This window comes from Paramisgurnus dabryanus, chromosome 5 (assembly GCF_030506205.2).
Source record: "Paramisgurnus dabryanus chromosome 5, PD_genome_1.1, whole genome shotgun sequence".
NCBI classification, from domain to species: domain Eukaryota; kingdom Metazoa; phylum Chordata; class Actinopteri; order Cypriniformes; family Cobitidae; genus Paramisgurnus; species Paramisgurnus dabryanus.
This window is the reverse complement of record NC_133341.1, coordinates 17163690-17182072: the sequence shown is the minus strand read 5'-3', so window position 1 is coordinate 17182072 and position 18383 is coordinate 17163690. Positions and strand designations below refer to the sequence as shown.

General features: G+C 37.9%; 2 protein-coding genes across 2 annotated transcripts in view; one reads left to right on the top strand and one right to left on the bottom strand.

Moving 5' to 3' along the window:
* Window positions 1-4179: 4179 nt before the first annotated feature.
* LOC135748713 (protein CutA homolog) lies at window positions 4180-16788 on the bottom strand. Its single transcript, XM_065266983.2, has 6 exons — window positions 16231-16788; window positions 15597-15745; window positions 9526-9585; window positions 8185-8230; window positions 8009-8058; window positions 4180-4806 (listed from the first exon to the last, which is right to left on the bottom strand). Exons 1-6 carry the CDS (start codon window positions 16333-16335, stop codon window positions 4704-4706), a joined length of 513 nt encoding a protein of 170 aa, XP_065123055.1. The 5' UTR covers window positions 16336-16788; the 3' UTR covers window positions 4180-4703.
* The window catches only part of LOC135748770 (uncharacterized), a 16978-nt gene continuing 13831 nt past the window's right edge, over window positions 15237-18383 (top strand). The window contains exon 1 of the mRNA XM_065267055.2: window positions 15237-15528. The gene's annotated coding sequence lies outside the window, so the exon portion shown is untranslated. The remainder of the gene's footprint in view (window positions 15529-18383) is intronic.

Sequence of the window (18383 nt, the reverse complement as noted above, 5' to 3'; positions counted from 1 at the left end):
TGGTAGGGAATGACTCCTATTTGTAGACACTTAAACAACTTTATCACTCTTTGTGCAATAGCATTGACACAAAACACATATCAAACAATACCGCGGTAACAATAACAGTATGTTATGCAATGAAGACTAATTCTGAAATAACAAGCATTTATAATTTATATTAATGTTCACAGGATTAAAAGGACAAATTGGTATTTAAGGTCTTATTCATACTGTATGCAATACTGAACAGAAGTGAAAAATAAGCTCAGAACTGCTAGGCAGCTGTTTTCTGTGGCTTATATCACAAAATCCCTCAGTAAAAAAATCCCCAAATTCTTTTTTGTGTGTTTTTAGCTCATGTTGGTAGCACATCAGCTCAAAAAGCCTATCAACAGGTGCCATTTAAAGACATGCCTCAATTAACAAGTCTGTTCTAAAATCGCTTTAAAATTTGTTGCTATGGCACTGTAAATTTCATCCAGACCCCTTATCTCCAATAATGCCTATAAATCTGCTAATGCCTATAAATCTTGTTACATGCCTTCTCAGCATGCATATAAGTTGCCTATGCCACTTTATTCGTGAAACCAAGCATTATTATATAACAAAGGCAAATCAGTCAGAAAAGTACAAATAAATGATAACCAAAAGTTTTTGTTTAAATATCGTTTTCCTCATCCTAGATTCTATTGTTAAAGCACTGTAAGTAAGCGCAGCCTTTTCACCCCTTTTACGGGACAGTACCTGAGACTTGAATCCATCCATGGTGTTGGCTTTGAGATGAACAGTATAAAGGGTTCTCCATTGTGTTTCTTCTTTGTTGCATGATTGTAGTTAGTAACCTAAACCCTGAACCAACATGTGTCTGGATAATGCACTGTATTGAGAGAATCGCGCATCCATCTGTCCTCCGCTCTCCGACGCGCTCAGCTGCAGTATGTATGTACATTTGGAGAGAGAGATGAAGAGAGAGAGAGTGTAGAGAGATAGCTAGAGAGAGCACGAGAGAGGGGATGATGATATATTAGAGATTATATTGTTATTTTAATCATTTTTAATCATTTCCAGTGGAAATTAAGTGTTGTAAAAACATGAATGCTCACAATGTTAAGTTTTATTGGCTACTAACCGGTTATCTCGTTCCATTTTGTGGTTCATCTGCTTGAAGACGACCACTCAAATCCATCATAACATTTTTTATACATGTCACAATTTTGTGTCAAATTTTTAAAAAGACGTCGTGAGCTTTTTGAAAATATCACATGTTTCAGAGTTTTGTCAGAGTTTGACTAGCAACGTCCTTCATGAGGGGCCGCAACAATCGTCAAGTGCTGCCTGCAAGTGCGGATTCAAAAACAAACGGAGCAGTCTCAAATCGCTCTCGCGGTATTTTGACGTCATAAGCCTATCGGTTCTTGCAGCACCTCGTTAAACACAACTCAGGAAAGTTGGTGTGTTTTATAACACTTTAGGAAATTTTAAAGAATTTATTTCAATTTTTACAGTAAATAAAAACCCATGCTTTAGATTATGGTCTCTATACAAACATCAAATTTTACAAATGTGTAGTACACTCTGTAATCAGTAAATGTAAACCAACATTTGTCATTTCATCAGTGTTTTAGAAGTCCAGGGGCAGAACATCTAGTCCTGGGGTGCGTTTCCCAAAAGCATCGTTGCTAACTAAGTAAGCAACTTTGTTAGTTGCAATACAATTTCCCATTGCAAACCAACTTAGTTGCTAGCAGGTTATGCTTTTGGGAAACGCACCCCTGTTTTCATGTTATATTTATGGTCGTCTGTTTATGCACACTTTCTGCAATCATTAGCTAATGGTTTGAGTACCATATAATAAGTTAGTGATTTCATTTTTATTACATTTATTTATTTAGCTGACGCTTTTATCCAAAGCGACTTACAAATGCTGTATATGTCAGAGGTCGCACGCCTTTGGAGCAACTAGGGGTTAAGTGTCTTGCTCAGGGACACAATATTGTGCCACAGTGGATTCTAACCCGGGTCTCTCGCACCAAAGGCGAGTGTCCACTGCGCAATCACTACCCCTATATTTTATTTTCTCAGCCTTAATAATCCATCAGCAGCATTTGGAACTTTTATCCTAATATGCATTGACAGTACAGGACGTGAAGAATGCAGCCTTCTGAAATGAGACATAGCTCATGGTTTTTTTCAAAATAGCCCCCTATTGCAATACTTTAGGAAACATCCATTTTTAGTGATGTCTGAAATCATAGTGCACATTATTGGCCCTGTCCCAAATGGTGCCCTTCAGGACTTTTGGTCTCGTGGCCTTAAATCGTGTGTGTTCGCTTAGTCTGCGAGTCCGTAGGGTGTCAACTGTCATTTTTAAGCTCCGAATTGTGCTCATCAGCACCCCCATTGCACCCTTGATGCGGTCTTCAACAGGCTTTATGCACTTTACCAACCCAGAAGTCATTGCGAAAGAGCAATCAGATGAATCAGACCAATCAGATGATGGATGGGAGGAGTTGACACTGATGGGCAACTTGTCTTCCAATTTCCGGAAGTGACGCTCGAGTCTGTCCCGAAATACGACTCTGGTGTGCCCTTGTGGACTTGAGTTAAAGGTCCCTAAAGTCTGCACTACATGATGTTTTCAAAGTGTGGATTCTGAGGAAGTCCACAAGTCCAGATTGTGCTATTTGGGTTGTGCTATTTGGGACAGGACAATTGAGTGCACTCATCCAACCCCACAATGCACCGCAATAATGAGTAAACAACCAATGTACGCTCACAAATAGCTGATAGTCCCTGTCTCAAATGGCACACTCCCTTGACATGTTGTATTTTGCGACATACTCGAGTGTCACATCGGTAATAGGAAGAGAAGTTGCCCATCAGTGTGAACTCCTCCCATTCGTCGTCTGATTGCTCTTTCGCAAGGATTTCTGGGTTGGTAACGTGTGAAGCCTGCAGCAGGGCGGGCTTAGCCAAAGACCGCAACAAGGGTGCAATGGGGCGCTGATGAGCACACTTCGGAGCATAAAAATTACAGACGGGACACCCTACGGACTCGTGGACTAAGCGAGCACCCGCATTTTTAGGCCACGACACCGAAAGTCCACATGACGTGTGCCATTTGGGACAGGGTCATACTCGTCCACTGAGATGAAAGATGGCACCCAGACAGCAGCACGTCCAACAAGCTCAAGTGTCAGATTTAATTTACTCATTTAATTTCATTATTAGTTAAGTAATGTAGGGAATAGTGAAAAAAGGTATAGGGGGCTATTTAGAAAATACATCCCATGAATTAAGGACTACAACAGGAAGTGACATAATGCACATTACAAAATACATGATTCAAATGAAAAGACATGACAGAACACAGAAGCCTGACACTTACTTTCAAAACAAGAGATAGTATGTCATTGTACTATGTGTGGCTGGTTGGATGGGTGGTCAGATTAGTGACTTTATTGTGACTGTATTGTATTTAATCCCCAGGCACACAAAAGCACTTCCACACATCGGCACTTCAATTGTTGATCCACAGTTTTAAAACACGGTTGCAAAAACCAGGCCAAAACAAATGTGAACCCATTCAGCAAACCAATTTCCCCTACAGCTACACACAGTAAAAATTTTACCACTTTTTAATGGTGATAGGACAGAAAGACTCAGAACTTTTTATGTCAGCTGAACAAACTAGGTAATATTTTGTGCAGCTATAAAATAGGATGCATTTTTCTGTTTTATAATGGAAAAGTGTAATATTTTTTTCAATTTAGACCTGTTAAATAACCCCGCTTCCAATGTGACATTTGTTGTCAATATTTCAATTTGCATTGTACATTTACAGTAGACACTTTTATCCTAGTGACTTTCAGTGCATTATAAAGTATTAATTTTCCCATTGAACCCACAACCTTTTACCGTTACTAAATTTAAAAATTTTTTGTTTAAATGAATGCATGGAGCCTTTAAAGTGTACTCATTGCTCAGTCCACAGGCAATCCTTTACCAAATCTTTGTTTAGTCCTGTTTGCTCAGCACAAGAAATTGGTTTGCAAATCATGATAATGAATATTTGACAAAATTACAAGATGACTTACTAGTAAGCACACTGTATCAGATCTTTGCATTTCTATAAAATGAATGAGTAGATTTGATGCATCAGATGAATGTGTTATGCTAAAGTTATGCTGTCAAAGGTAAAATGGTTTCATTCTTTATTTTGAAATGAATGTAGTACAGATTTGTAAAACAAAAACACGTAAATTACCCAACCACCATTTAAACATGACTAACCAAATAAGTTATTTGAACAAATCATGTAAGTCATATTAGAAATATTTGAATAAGTTATTCAAGTCAATAAAAGGTCAATAAATATATACATTTAAACAGATGCTATTGAGCATAGTTTCTATGCTGTAACACCTAAGGTCACTCAGATCTGAACAAAGTCTGATCCAGTTAAACAAAAAGGCAGTTTGGAAGCAATTGATCCTTTAAAATGTCAGGATGATTTCTTATTTTTGCTTTCTGGTATATGGGTACAACCATATCAGACAAACTGCCTTCTAAACAAATTCACTTGTTATTTATTCTTGGACCACAATTCTCATTTAGCTGAGAAAAACTACTCACATATCATTTAACCACGACCCCATTTTGTTATTTTGCACTCTGAAGTTTAAAGGTGCTTCTACGTTTAAATACAAAACATTCACATTTCAAATATCAGTGACTGCATCTTCTATCCACTTCAAATAGTGCAGGCTTCCATCTTCAATGGGAAAACTGATGATTTCTGGAAGGTCATATGGATGCACAGCTCTAAAGGAACACAAATGCATATATTATTGAAATATATAAAGCATTCACTAGTTTTATAGCATACAACAGACCTTACATTAGAATGGTTGTTTGGCATATTTAGGAGATCTCCATCTTTATATTGCTAATGACTGAAGGGGCCAACAATATTCCTTATTTTGACTGAAATAAGGACATTTTTCAGCTTTCCGTTTCTTTAAATGTGTGTGCTGCACAATAAGGTTCAGTTGAACTTATGAAGTTCTAAATTATTTAAATGTACTTTCTTTGTTCAAAACTTATCCGGTAGACTGAATTGATGTTTGATCTGCTAGCTTATACAGCTATAGTGAAATCTCCAGAATCTTAACTGCAGGGGCTCTACTGGGCATTTAATCCATTTCAATGTTTTCAAAGCTCTTTAAAAGCTCTTGGTATTTTTTCTGTGATTTTGTAAAATTAGACATTTTAATCTTTTTTTCTAATCTTCTAATAAAGTTGTGCTTTGGCACACACATGATTGCTCACCATATCCCAGCTCATCTGAATGTCTAGATTAAAGAGCGATTTTGAATTCTGTGTCGGACCTACGCTAGGGTATGCGTCAGTTTTCATTTAAACTTTGTTGTAGTTGTTTGCATCGATTGGAAAGATACAGTATCAACACAAAAGCTGAAAAAGCAGCAGCTTGTTGTGTATGTTGTAGTGAGCATCAGCACTGATGGAAGTTAATAGACATCAACTTTTTCACTGTAAAATGTGAAAGCTGCCCTACTTAAATGAGTCATATGACCCGATTTCATGTTTTTCTTTGTTTTTAGTGTGTTAAATGATGTCTGTGCACATAAAAGATCTGTAAAGTTCCAAAAATTAAAGTAATTAAAGTTTCAAATTTCTTTTTAAAAGTAAAGCCTCATCCACGCCCACCTAAAACGGCTCGTTCAACACGCCCATGCAGTTAGACGTCATGCTGGATTGAACATTTGCATAACACCGCCATAATTTACACGCAAAGATAGAGGGTGTAACTTTCAATCGTGCTGTAGTATTGTTGCTGCCGGCATGTCGTGGAGACGCTTTACTTTCCCCTGCGAATGTTTGGCCTTCTGAATGAGTAAACATTAAGAAACCAGTGGTTAGGTTTTATTTACAAAACTGTTTCAGAACAGTACAGTACAATGTTCGATTGTGTGCTGCACATTTTACAAAAGGACTTTCTAAACATGAGGAACTTACAAGGCTAGATGTACACAAAGGCTTTGTCTGAAAGTGGAGCAATTTCAAACTATACTCTGGTTCTGCTGACTGACATCCTGTAAGGATGTTTTTTATAAATTTCCTACTGATGATTCAAATGCGAGTTTTGTGCTGTGATGCGCCTGTGTTTTCATATTTAATGAATTTCCTATGGACCATTCAAACGCGAGTTTTGTGCAGTGCAGAGTATCACGCATTGTTTGTCATTTCTACGATCACAAATGCAGACATTGTTTTATGTTTTAGTATCCTTACCTTACCAGTCTGTTAAATTCTGCTCACATCGCGCTGCTAAAGTTGATCAATCAGCTTAGCCATTTGTGTTCTGGGGTCAGATTCAGGTTCATATTGATAAGGTAGTAAAGACGATATTAAATCCTGGCTTTCACTATTGCTTTGGGAGCAACAACTTGTTACAGGTGGGCGGGACTGAGAGGTTCTACAAAAATGTACAGTATGTGGAAAATAATGTGTTTTTTAACCATAAACCATGCCAATAGGGGTGTCACGATTCTCCAAATCCTCGATTCGATTACATTTTTGATTCTAAATTCTCAGGGGTTTTTTTGAAAGACAAAAAAATGATATGCCATTATTATTTATTATTATTATAGTTTCACATTAACATGCACATTGCATACTTTTCCTCGCATGGGTGTTTGTGGGCTTCACTTTACGCGAGAGAGCTTGAAGAGAGAGGATTCCTTCTTAATGCGCGCGTCTCGGACTCCTAGCATCTGAAATAAAACCAGTGCGTCATAAGCAGCTGCGCTTCTCTCTGTCTCACGTGCACGCGCTCTCGCATCTGTCCAAAGTCTAAACATAAACTAAAGTAGTAATCCTTATGTATTTGTTCAGTTTTATGCGTTTCATGTGAGCTGAGGCAAACTATACCTTTTGTTTAAAATATAACCCGCTGCTTCTTGGCGGCTCTCTCGTGCACGTGCAGCGAGCTGGGCTCTGTCCAAAGTTAGATCCCTAGGTAGTAATCCTGTTTATGATATGCATTTCAAGGAGTTGTAGCAATACATCCCTCGTGTTTAAAATATAAATCGCGTTCCGCTGGACTGATGTTTTTAAAGGCACACCCGAGAGGTTTATTTCCCCCCGCTTGGCAAGCCGACTGGACGTGACATTGGGGCGTGGCAACCTCGACGATCCAATTTTTTAATTCGAAGTTCGAGGTTGTGACTTAATTTCGATCGATTTCGATTTAAAATCGAAATTGTGTCACCCTTACATGCGAACACATTATATTACACCAAATACACAAAGTAATTTGCTTTTTAGCCTTAAAATACGGGCCCTTTAAAACTTAACACCTAAAAAAATAAGTTTTATAAAAATACATTTTCTCACTTTAAGTTAAAAAATTTGGTTCTACTTTAAATTTTTACTTGTGAGAAAACTACACCGTTATTGTCCCCATAAAAACTATAAAAATGCTAAATCCTGATATCGGCGATGTCAAGGTAATGCATATTATGTGTTTGGACATATGACATCGGCAACTACTGGCCTGGCAGGCATAAGTGTTTTTAGTAGTTTCGCAGATCCATATGAACTGGGATTGTTTTAACAAAGTTGTCATATGCAAAAAATAAAAACATGTTTTTGTGTTTATGGGTGAGTTTTACCAATTAAACACATAATGAGAAATTACAAAAGCCTAAAAAATCTATTTAAATCTGAGCCAACAGTCCGAATTAACAATTGTACCTAGACTTAACGTAGTGATTTAAGATAAGGCAAGTACATGATTTGAGTAGACTGTTCGTTTTGGATATTTGTCTTGATGGCATATTTACCATAACCAAACAGAGAGTCAAAAGACTTCCACCGGTATCTTATTATGTATGTGAGGTAATTATTACACACAGGTACCACGCAAGATCTTGTATTACGTGGGAGATCTTAAACTAACATGCTCTATGTATAATACTGATACAGTGTACCCTGTACTTACCTTAAATAAGCATTAAGTCTTTGTATAAGAGATGTTCTTGTCCTCACAAGCTATAACAAAATAAAAACTTAAATAAACATTACTTCAATCTAACAGAAATTTTTCAGAAATAAGTTTATATAGGCTACAAAATTCATAAATTCTTTTTTTGTATAGCAATAAATATATCAACACACCAGGAGTATTTCTGACGCATCCTGATACTCTCCTTTCCAGTAATACCTGAAAGATAATAACCAAATAAAATTTAAAAAAGCAACTGTTATGCTTTTTATTTTACATTTTCTTTAGTGTGAGACACATTTTTAGAGCTGAAGATCTTTGCCCGAACCCGACGGGACCCGTCGGGACCCGACGGGCTCGGGTGGGTTTGGGCTTCCTTTCTAACATTTTACACGGGCTCGGGGTGGGCTCGGGCTTGCGTTCCGGCTTTGTGAGGTAAATGAGCGGTCAAGTTCAATCAGTAGCGCAGGATCACGCTGAATTCATTTACAGTGGATTGGATTTAATGATTTTCCTCATCAAAAACATGTAGCCTAATCTTGGTGAGTAGGTTTTTCAATGTATAACTAAATATGAATCGAGTCTTACATAATAGACAGAGGATATAATGTTGGCAGTAATGGAGAGAAGTGCCGACGCAAATCCCGCGGAGCCTTTCTCTTAATTTCGTTATTGCCAAATACCCATCTTAATTCAGAATGTATTATCTTAATTTAATTCGTTAAGAAATAATAATTTTATTGGCATATTTATAGTGTATTGCATAAGCCTTATTTAGAATAAGATGTTACAATGTTACAGATGACTTATTTTATTTCTTTGTTTCAACTTCCAAGTGCGTGTAGATTATCAGTCATGAATAAATAATGTTAAAACCTGTGTAAATTTCTCATTCTTGACAAAAGCTGTGTGTGTGCGCACATTTAAATAATGTCGGGCTGTAAACGGGTTCGGGCTTTTAAATAGCTGTCAATCTAAATGTACGTTCGGGTTCGGGCTGCATTCTGTCGGGCTCCGGACATTTCGATTACAGCTCTAATTTGGATAATAGCCTCTTAGCGGCTTGTTAGACTCGTTCTTAAGCAAAGCAAGAAGGGAGGCAGGGAAAACGCTTGACCAATCATAAATCAGGGAACCAGCTGACCAGTCAGAGCAGACAGGACAATTAAAAAGAGGGCTTTAAAAGGAAAAGTAGCTACAATTTAGCGTTTTAGGCAGTGGTTGATAAGAAGTGCTGAAGCAATTTACATCATGACAAAAATCTGTTTTTATTTAAATCATGTACTTTAGCACATGCTGAAAACAAAATTATAAAAATTATAAAAGCATAATACATTCTATGGGTGCTTGACACTATGTTAAAAACATTGAGTTCATTTTACCAACAATATATAGCATCCTGTGTTTTGTGTTTGTGCTGCAAGTGGGTTACAGGTAACATAACCTCAGGCAACACTATATAGTTATGCATAAAGACATTGTAGTGAGTGAAAAGTTAAACTGGCTGATCTTACATAGTGGTAGTGCGGGGAAATATATTCACACATGCTGCCAATCTTTTCTCCATGATGCCCCTAAGAGAATAACAGAAAGAATTTAGTTTGTCTCATTGATCTGTATTCACAACTGCAATAAAACTCAAAAGTAATCCAGTGATATTACACTTCTGAATGTCTAGCTATTAGTATACTCATTCAAAAAGATTAAAAGATAGTGGGCACATCCAGTGTAGGGCTGTAATGGCTCCACTTAGTCCATTAATTAGAGACGGGGCACTGTGTTTCTCCACAGAACATTATTACTGACACACCCTTTCTTACAAGCACACTGCAGACGTGACTAGGGCATAAGACAAGAGCAGCTACTACAGTACATTCTTGTGTGTGTGAGAGAAGTTAAATTAAAAGGAATTTTATATAATAATTTAATACATACATATAGACGGTTTCAGCAGTAACAACATAAACAAGCGGCTGTCTTGGTCTGCACGTAACTTCCGGTAAACTCCGCTAAGAATAAATAACAACAAAGTTCATAAAACGTAGTTTATAAAAAGCAAAACAAGCAAAAAACAACACATAGATTACCTAGGAAACCAAAACATTTGTTATTTTCGACGAGGCATTTGTTCAAGAGATCAGTTTAGCAACTAGTCAGACCATTAAACAAACGAAACCGGATGTAAAGTTCGGATCCAGACGTGTATCGCGCCAGCGCACCTGCGTCCGATGAAACCGTCTATATTATATATGTATACTGTATGTGTGTATATATGTATGTTGTATACGAGTATATATGTCACAGTCCTGTTCCATGTCTTTGGACTTTTGGTTTAGATTTGAGTTCCCACTTCCTGTTATGTTTTGTATTCTGTTTCACAAGTTCACACTTACAAATAAGTTAAAAGAATTAAATTAGTAAACGTATTTGGCGTGCTGTCCGGGGAGAGGGCTCTGAGCAGGGAATGAGCCTGAAACACAGAGTATCCCACCCTCTTATGGAAATAACTTGGTAAGTGAGAGGAGACGGGGTGGAGGAGGGATTCTGAAAGATGCGAAGGATTTTCAGTGAGTTCAACTGTGATTTATATATGGCTTGCTTTCGAGCTGATTGGGTGTATTGTTGATTACCGATTGAAAGCGGCTGGTGCCATTGACTACTGATTGAAAACAGCTGAAGTCACTTAGGTATTTTATTTGACATGTTCCTCCCGAACTTTGTTAATAAAACATCATTTGCAGTTGTGTTTGCTTATTGGTTCCCATGTTGAATGTTTCCCCAGGTGTTTCTAATTTACCTTGTTATCTCATTGCTTACATTACTTGTAAGTAAATTTTGCGTTACTTTTTCTAACTTGGCTGAGGCTTGATCTCTTTCAGGCCTTGCAGGTGTTTTTTATGATCGCAAAAATGTCAAGCTCTGCCATCTCCGTTTCTGACTCAAACTGTTCCCGCTCAGGTGCACAGAGTGCGTAATTCTACGTTAACATCTTCAGTTTAATTCAGTAAATTAATTTATTTTTAAATGGAATAAATTACACTGAAAAGTAACTTGCATTACTTTTAAAAAAAAGTAACTCAAATATTAATGTGTACATTTATAAAGTAATGCGCTACTTTACTCGTTACTTTAGAAAAGTAATATTATTACATAATCCACGTTACTTGTAATGCGTTACCTCCTAACACTGTTTTTAACCATGCGTGGAATGGTGCGCTGTGATTTGTTGAGTGGATTTATTGCATTCTGCAGAAAAGGAGGATTGGTGTTATTCCGTTCTGGGAAAAAAAGGAGAAAATATGACAGAATAACACGTCGGATATTGTATTTTGCGTAAAATTAAGAATTTACTTTAAACACTAACCTGATACAATACTGATTTTGGCAGCAACTCATTTAAAAAAAGGCGTTTAAGGCATTTTGGAACCAAACTTTTCATATATTCAACTATATATTACATTGATGTCCTGACCTGTCTATTTATGTAATGAACTTTACTTGTGGTTTTTACATTGTTGTTGTTTTATACTTTTTGGCATGTGCTACAAAATCTTAAACCTCTGTAGTACCAGTGCAGTGATTTCTATAGTAAAATTTCTATTGATTGAAAAGAATGAGGTTGTGCTAAAGAGTTTAGCAATCTATATTAATGCAATATTTATTTAGCAAAATTTTTTTTTACTTTTTTGAAATGAACAAAATAAAAAGGTTCATTTTTTTCTTGTGTATATTAAGAATTTATTAAAGAAAATTAATTCTTGTCCGATTATTCAATTAATCGATTACTAAAATAATTGATAGCTCCAGCCCTAATCCAGCAAATTACATTTATTGCTAGGTTTTGAAGATACAAAACTTCACTTGCAAACTTGCATTTTGTTCCTAAAGCACAATACAATCCTAAATGTCAAAAGATCAATATAGGTTTGGTTCATACATGAACCCTTTAAAGGTTTTTTTTTAATATCGTATTGGACAACATTAATTGTCATTGATCTGTTTGCCACCTAATGTTTCTGCATTGTTTCAGCTACATCCCTTAGTTGTGCTGCCAGTTTGAAAGTTAAATTAAGCTCCCTGTGCTGCATCTCACCTTTCTTAATGGACCTGCCATTATCTCATACTTCTTACTACAGTATATTCCCTCTCCTCAGTCCTCATCCTTAATATTCATACTCTTTTGACAGCTCGAGAATCTAACTGAATCAACAGACCTATGCCAAAGGCCAATTCACTCATACTTACACTCCATACACTTCCAAAGCATATCATATTTGTCTGTATGTTTTATAATAAAGAAACTCAACACTGAATATTCAGTTTTGTATATTTAAGATTATTTTTGCATCTTTCTAGATCTTAATGGTTTCTCTTCATTTTGGCCAGAAAAAAACATCTCACACTAGCAGGGTCTAACCTCACGAGAACTGCAATTCGAGTCCAATTTAATGAGCTTACTGTGGAGTGCACTCTAAAGATTTAACCACGGTAAAGTGCTCTTTAAAAGGGGCATAATGGGAAAATACATCCTAATGCAACTGAGATGGGATATTGAAACTCAGGCTGTATGTGGTTGAATAGGGGCATCTGATAAATGATTTGATATGAATCAAGTTTAGGTTCAGCAAGTTTTATGCTTCTATATATACATTTCCATACAAAAATAATAACTTTCAAAGACAACTGTGAAGATCTTTGTGGTCAGAGTCTTTGAGGGCAGAGTGCTGTAATCATTTCTGTATCCATGGTAACACGGCTGGTCTGTACAGTATGTAACATTGTTTTATAACCACATTGTTAAAGGCGAGGTGCATGATTTTTGAAAAACACCTCGAAAAAGGGAGTCAGGCCGAGTACCAAACACACTTGTAGCCCATCAGCAGTAAGGGGCGTGTCTATCATCATTGCCTGGCTTCTTCCGTCATCTTATATTAGTTTCTTTATAAAACATGTTTTTTAAGAGTTATGATCATATCATATAAACATTTTGGGCACTATTTTAACGATCTGAAACGCAAGTACAAAGCGCAAAGCACAAGTGAGTTTGTGGGCGGATCTTGGGCGCTGTTGCTATTTTCCTGGCGTGAGCAATAACTCTTGCGCCGGGCGCACATCAATAAGGGGTTGGTCTGAAGTAGGTTCATTATTCATAGGTGTGGTTTGGGCGTAATGTCAAATAAACCAATCAGAACGCTATCCAACATTCCCTTTAAACGCAAGGGCGCAAGTTCCATGGCGGGTTGCTATTATTATGACGGATTTACCAGGCGTACGCCAGGAGCGGTTCACAGCCGAGGAGACCCACGTTCTTGTAAGAGCAGTCAAAGACAGAGAAGTTGTTTTGTATGGGGATAGGAGAAACCCGCCCAAATCAGCGTAGGTTAAACAGGCCTCAGAGGAAATAGCCACAGTCTCATCAGCTGGCATCCCCATCGTTGCGCCAAGCACTACAATGATGTCAGGAGACAGGGGAATCCCAAGCTTGCCAGCATAAATCGGGCACGCCGTGTAACGGGAGGTGGATCTGCCTCTACACAAGCGCCAGCAGAGGACATCGCTGCGTCCACCCTCACCGCTGAAAGGGTTTGGGGGCTTTGAAATCGGACCCAAGAAACGCAAGCAAGGTCCAACCCCAAAGTACTCTTACAAATCAAGTTCATATACATTAAGGTTTGTTATGAAAACATTTTAATTATTATTTACATAAAATAAACGTAATACAGCCACACAACAAACTTATGAAAATATTTTAATCGTTATTTGCATGATAATTTTTTAACGCAGCCACACAATAAATAAAAACTATCACCACAATGCTCACCACTATGATTTCCCTTATCTCGTGTATTAATATTTTTTAGTGTAACAATTTATGATTTGCAAAAATAACTGTTGCATCTGTGTAGATTAGATAAGCAAAGTGTATGCGCGTTGTGCACGCTATACATTATGGTCAAGCATGCGCCCTTAAAATAGCATAATGAACAACGCGCAACGCGCCACTGACTTTAAATTTTTTTGTTTTTCTGGTCAGTGGCGCAATTGTTTTTTGAAACTGCAAAATAGCATCAGGGATGGTTTGCGCCGGAACACGCCTCTTTTTGCGCTGAACCGCCCAGGGAGCACAAGTTCATTCCCTAGTTTGCCGACGTGCGTCTATGGAGGGAAAAACGCGCTGTGCGCTGGTGCAAAATACAAATGATACATGCGTCACTGACAAAGTCAATTGCGCTGGGTGCAAGATAGGGCCCATGCTGTTTACGGACATGTCTCACCACACGCTCGAGCACACCTTAAGTACACCTAACACCTTCAATGAATTGAGTTATAAAGAATTTCATCGGACGCACATGCGTTGTCACGGGTTTCGTGTCTGGAGGGAACTTAACCTCCGGTCTCTGGCCGTTTCTCAAAACCAAGTACGCCGAACTCGGACTTGTGTCCTTCGTAGTTCGAACTTGCAAGTTCAGACTCGGAAGAACGAACTCCTGACGCGAAATGCATTCTGGGAAACTTCGCTGTCATAAGTCCACACAAGTCTCCTCTGATGCATCCTCGATAAAATGGGCGGATCAAGAACACATCCGGGGATTTTATGTGAACTTGGGCTTGATGCGAACTTTGAATTGGAACAGTACTTGGGCCGCGACTGATGACGTTTCACAAGTCCACAAGAACACAAGTACAGACAAGAACGCATATTGAGAAACGGCTTCTGTTTGTTTAATGGTTCCTAAAGACGAGGGGAGACGGCGATCATGAATCACGGCTATGTAAAGGGAGGTTTGGCAGCCAAACTGTAGTTAAGATTGTATACATTGATTATATAGCACACATTTTAGAGTTATGTTAGCTCAGTATAGTTGATACGCTTTAGCTATGATTTGAACTAAGGTAATCTACTTGTTGTTTATTTTGCTTGTTATCAGGAATAAACTACTCTAAAAGGACTCTGTTGGTTTTGATTCTTCGCAGAAGTTTACCGGAAGTTACGTTTGTTCCACGAAAGACATTTGATTATGTTGTTATCCTTGAAACCGTCTATAGCCCACCTTCTGTTTACAGAACAACACAACCTCGCTGCATGGCTGTTTAGGGAAGACTTCTGCTTTCTGACATTTACTTTTATTTTGATACTGATATGTGAATCTTAGTGGTAAAAAAATGTAACGTCATTGCGTGTGTAAACATTTTTGTATTTAGTGGTAATGTAATTTTGGTAAATTCATGGTAATTACCGAAATGTGTGAAATAGGCTAATGTAAATCAGCATCTATTCAAAATAAGCCCTGTATACATAACACAAAGTAGTTATTGTATACCACTGACTCTCACATGCATGCTCATAACTAACTGCTATTACTGGGTGTGACCACAGTTTGTTCAGTGACCTTGAATACAAAAAATCTCATAGAGAAAACACGTGACCTGAGGTGACCTCTATTAACTGTAAACAAAACCATTCCTTTGTCACCTGCTGGCTGAAGGCAAACAGTATCACTCAATGGCAGCTAAGGGTGAGCCATATTTCATACACTTAACACTTCTTACATTTACTGTGTGTCTGTGCATGAAGTGCACGTACCTGCCAATGTCTCTAGCAATCTGTTCAGTAGGACAGTTGATGAGTAACACAGAGTGATATCCCGCAACATAGCTTCCCGTTATAGCAGAGTGGATCTGAATGCTCACCATTCTCAGTGTAGGGTACAGGGCAAGATTTAAAACTAGAGTCTGCACAAACACACACAGAGGAAGACAATTCAGAGAAGAGAGAGTTTTATAAGATGCATTACCTGCATATGAAAGTATGTAAAGTATATTGCTTACATTTCTGTAGAGTTCATGTGTATTATCACGTGTGTAGATTTGGGTTAAACATGGGGGGGGGGGTAAAGTGTCAACTGTACTGTACATATTTATATTGGATATAATACTGTGTGGGGGTTGTTATTGCTAGTTTTGTTTATCGTCCAATAGAGATGAATAAAATGCATGTATGTGTTCCTGTATCTCAGTAACAGAGCATTTGTGTTACGAAAACAAAGATCATGGGTTCGATCCCAGGGAATACACATACTGATAATGTAAACTAAGTTTTAACACAGACTATGTATGTATTTTGGTGCTGAAGAGCAGTTTAAAGAGTCTTGAGGTAAACTTAACAGCACACGTTGGTGCATGCCAGTCCTTAAAGTTCTGTTAAAAACAGGACTTACCACACAAATGACCACAAATCCCGAACGAGAGAAAGCCGAAGACATTATGTCCTTGGGATGGCGCTGATACAATGAAGCTGTTTTGTTCCCTTGCATAATTGTCATTCCATAGCAGTAAAGTTAAATCTCCAGTGAACCAAGCAAAACAAATAGCCTACTGAGCACAACTTGTGAAAAGCAGAACCGGTCAGATCTCCCGCTTTACGTCTCTCTCTGGTTTAAGTCCGTTTGACAGCTTGGATAGTCAGGGCATGGTTCCCAAATCTAATGCGGCTGCGTGTTGCACAACGTGTGAAAAGCAGAACCAAGTTGTCGGGTGTCCCGCTTTACGTCTCTCTTTTTCTCTTGTTTAAGTCCGTTTGACAGTTTGGATGTTGTTGCGCTTCATGCTGACTTGTGTGACGCTCACATCCGGATACACCGTCGCTTCCAATCAACAGCGCTGCGCGCGTTTTATCATAAGAGGATTGAAACCTAATAAAGTCAAGTGCTGGCTAAATCTGACGGCTTACAGTTTGTTGTGAGCTGCATAATAACGCTTCGGTGACGAAAACCTTTTAAACTAAATACAACTATGACTTATATGCTGACCATATTTGTTTTTGTTAAGTGGAGGAGTGTTACTTCAAAACCTATCTTTATTAAAATAAAAGTTAAACATTGCATGCGACATGATTTGTTATTTAATAATTCATTTATTTAGGGATTTATTATTTTCTATATTCTCTATACTTTCTTGGCATATATTGTGTGATACAAGACGTTTGGGTGTGTTATTGATAGAATTTTTAGTTTATGTTAATTATCTTATACGGGCTATGTCATTTTAAACATAACGGTTGACTTCGCGTCAGAATCATAACACAAAACAGGGAACGTAAATCTGTTTTGTATTCCTCAAGAGTCACATTATGTTAACTGCATTTATAGCAAGGAAATATGCAGATGTCATAGCAAATATCAGTAAATACACACACCTTATTTGTTCTCTTCTAAAGTTCAATAGTCGCGCCACGACCGCACTAAAGAAGAGGCGGAGTGAGGGTTCACCTTTGCGCATGCGGCACATTCCATGGCAGCAGGGGACGTTTAAAGTTTATGGGCCATTAGCAGAGCCGTGCACAGACTTTTGATTTACAGACTTTATGCGCTAAAACTGAAAAAGGGCACGCCCTTAAATAGCACATAATAATCGTCTTAAATGCTTTATATTTATTCACTATTAATGACTGAACAATTCACTTTTAATGAATGAAAAATTACATATTATCATAGCTTGCATTAGATACAGTGCAAAGGATATCTAGATGTAAAGTTGACTTTAATAATTTCCTTTCTGGGTGGTTGATTGTATTATTTGTCATGTGTTTGCTCTTGTGTACTCCCTCTTATTTAATTGTGTAATATATTGATTTTAATTTTTGACTCTGCTTTGTATACATAAAGTTAAATAAAAATGAAGACAAATATTTTGTACCTATTATGTTTGGTTTTATGAGCTTATTTTTTATTATTTGGTTAAGATGTTTATGAATGTCATTGATAAGAGAGGAAATTATAAGATTAAAGATCAAAATAGGAGATTATACCATAGCCATACCATTAGCATATCCAACATTACCTGCCTACTACCCAGGGGCGGATCTACCGGGGTGGCACGGGGTGGCAGTTGCCACCCTAAATAAAAGCATTGCCACCCCATATGCCACCCCAGCGCGGGTATCCTAATATATATAATTTATACCCGAGTAGGCTCTTTTAACCAGAAAGGCAATGTAGTTTTTCTCTGCGTGTGTTTGGGGGTGGGAGACACATATCTGACGATGATTGGTGTGTGTGTCTTAGACGGGGTGGGACAACCACATAGCTGATGGTGATTGGCTTAATTTCCATCGTTAGCCAACCAGAGGCAGCAGAGTTCATACACAAGCATGCCGTCAGTCCGAGCAGAAAGTCTTTTACAGTGTAAAAAAAAGTCCGCGCAGATTTGCCAACTTGGTGACTTTGTCGCTAGATTAAGAAACTTTTTAGACCCCTTTAGCGACTATATTAAAAAAGCGACTAGGACAAATCTAGCGATCTTTTCTGGCGTGGTTGGAGACGTTTGGAAACTGCGGAAGGATGCATCGCCCCATCCAAGGCACTCACATGCA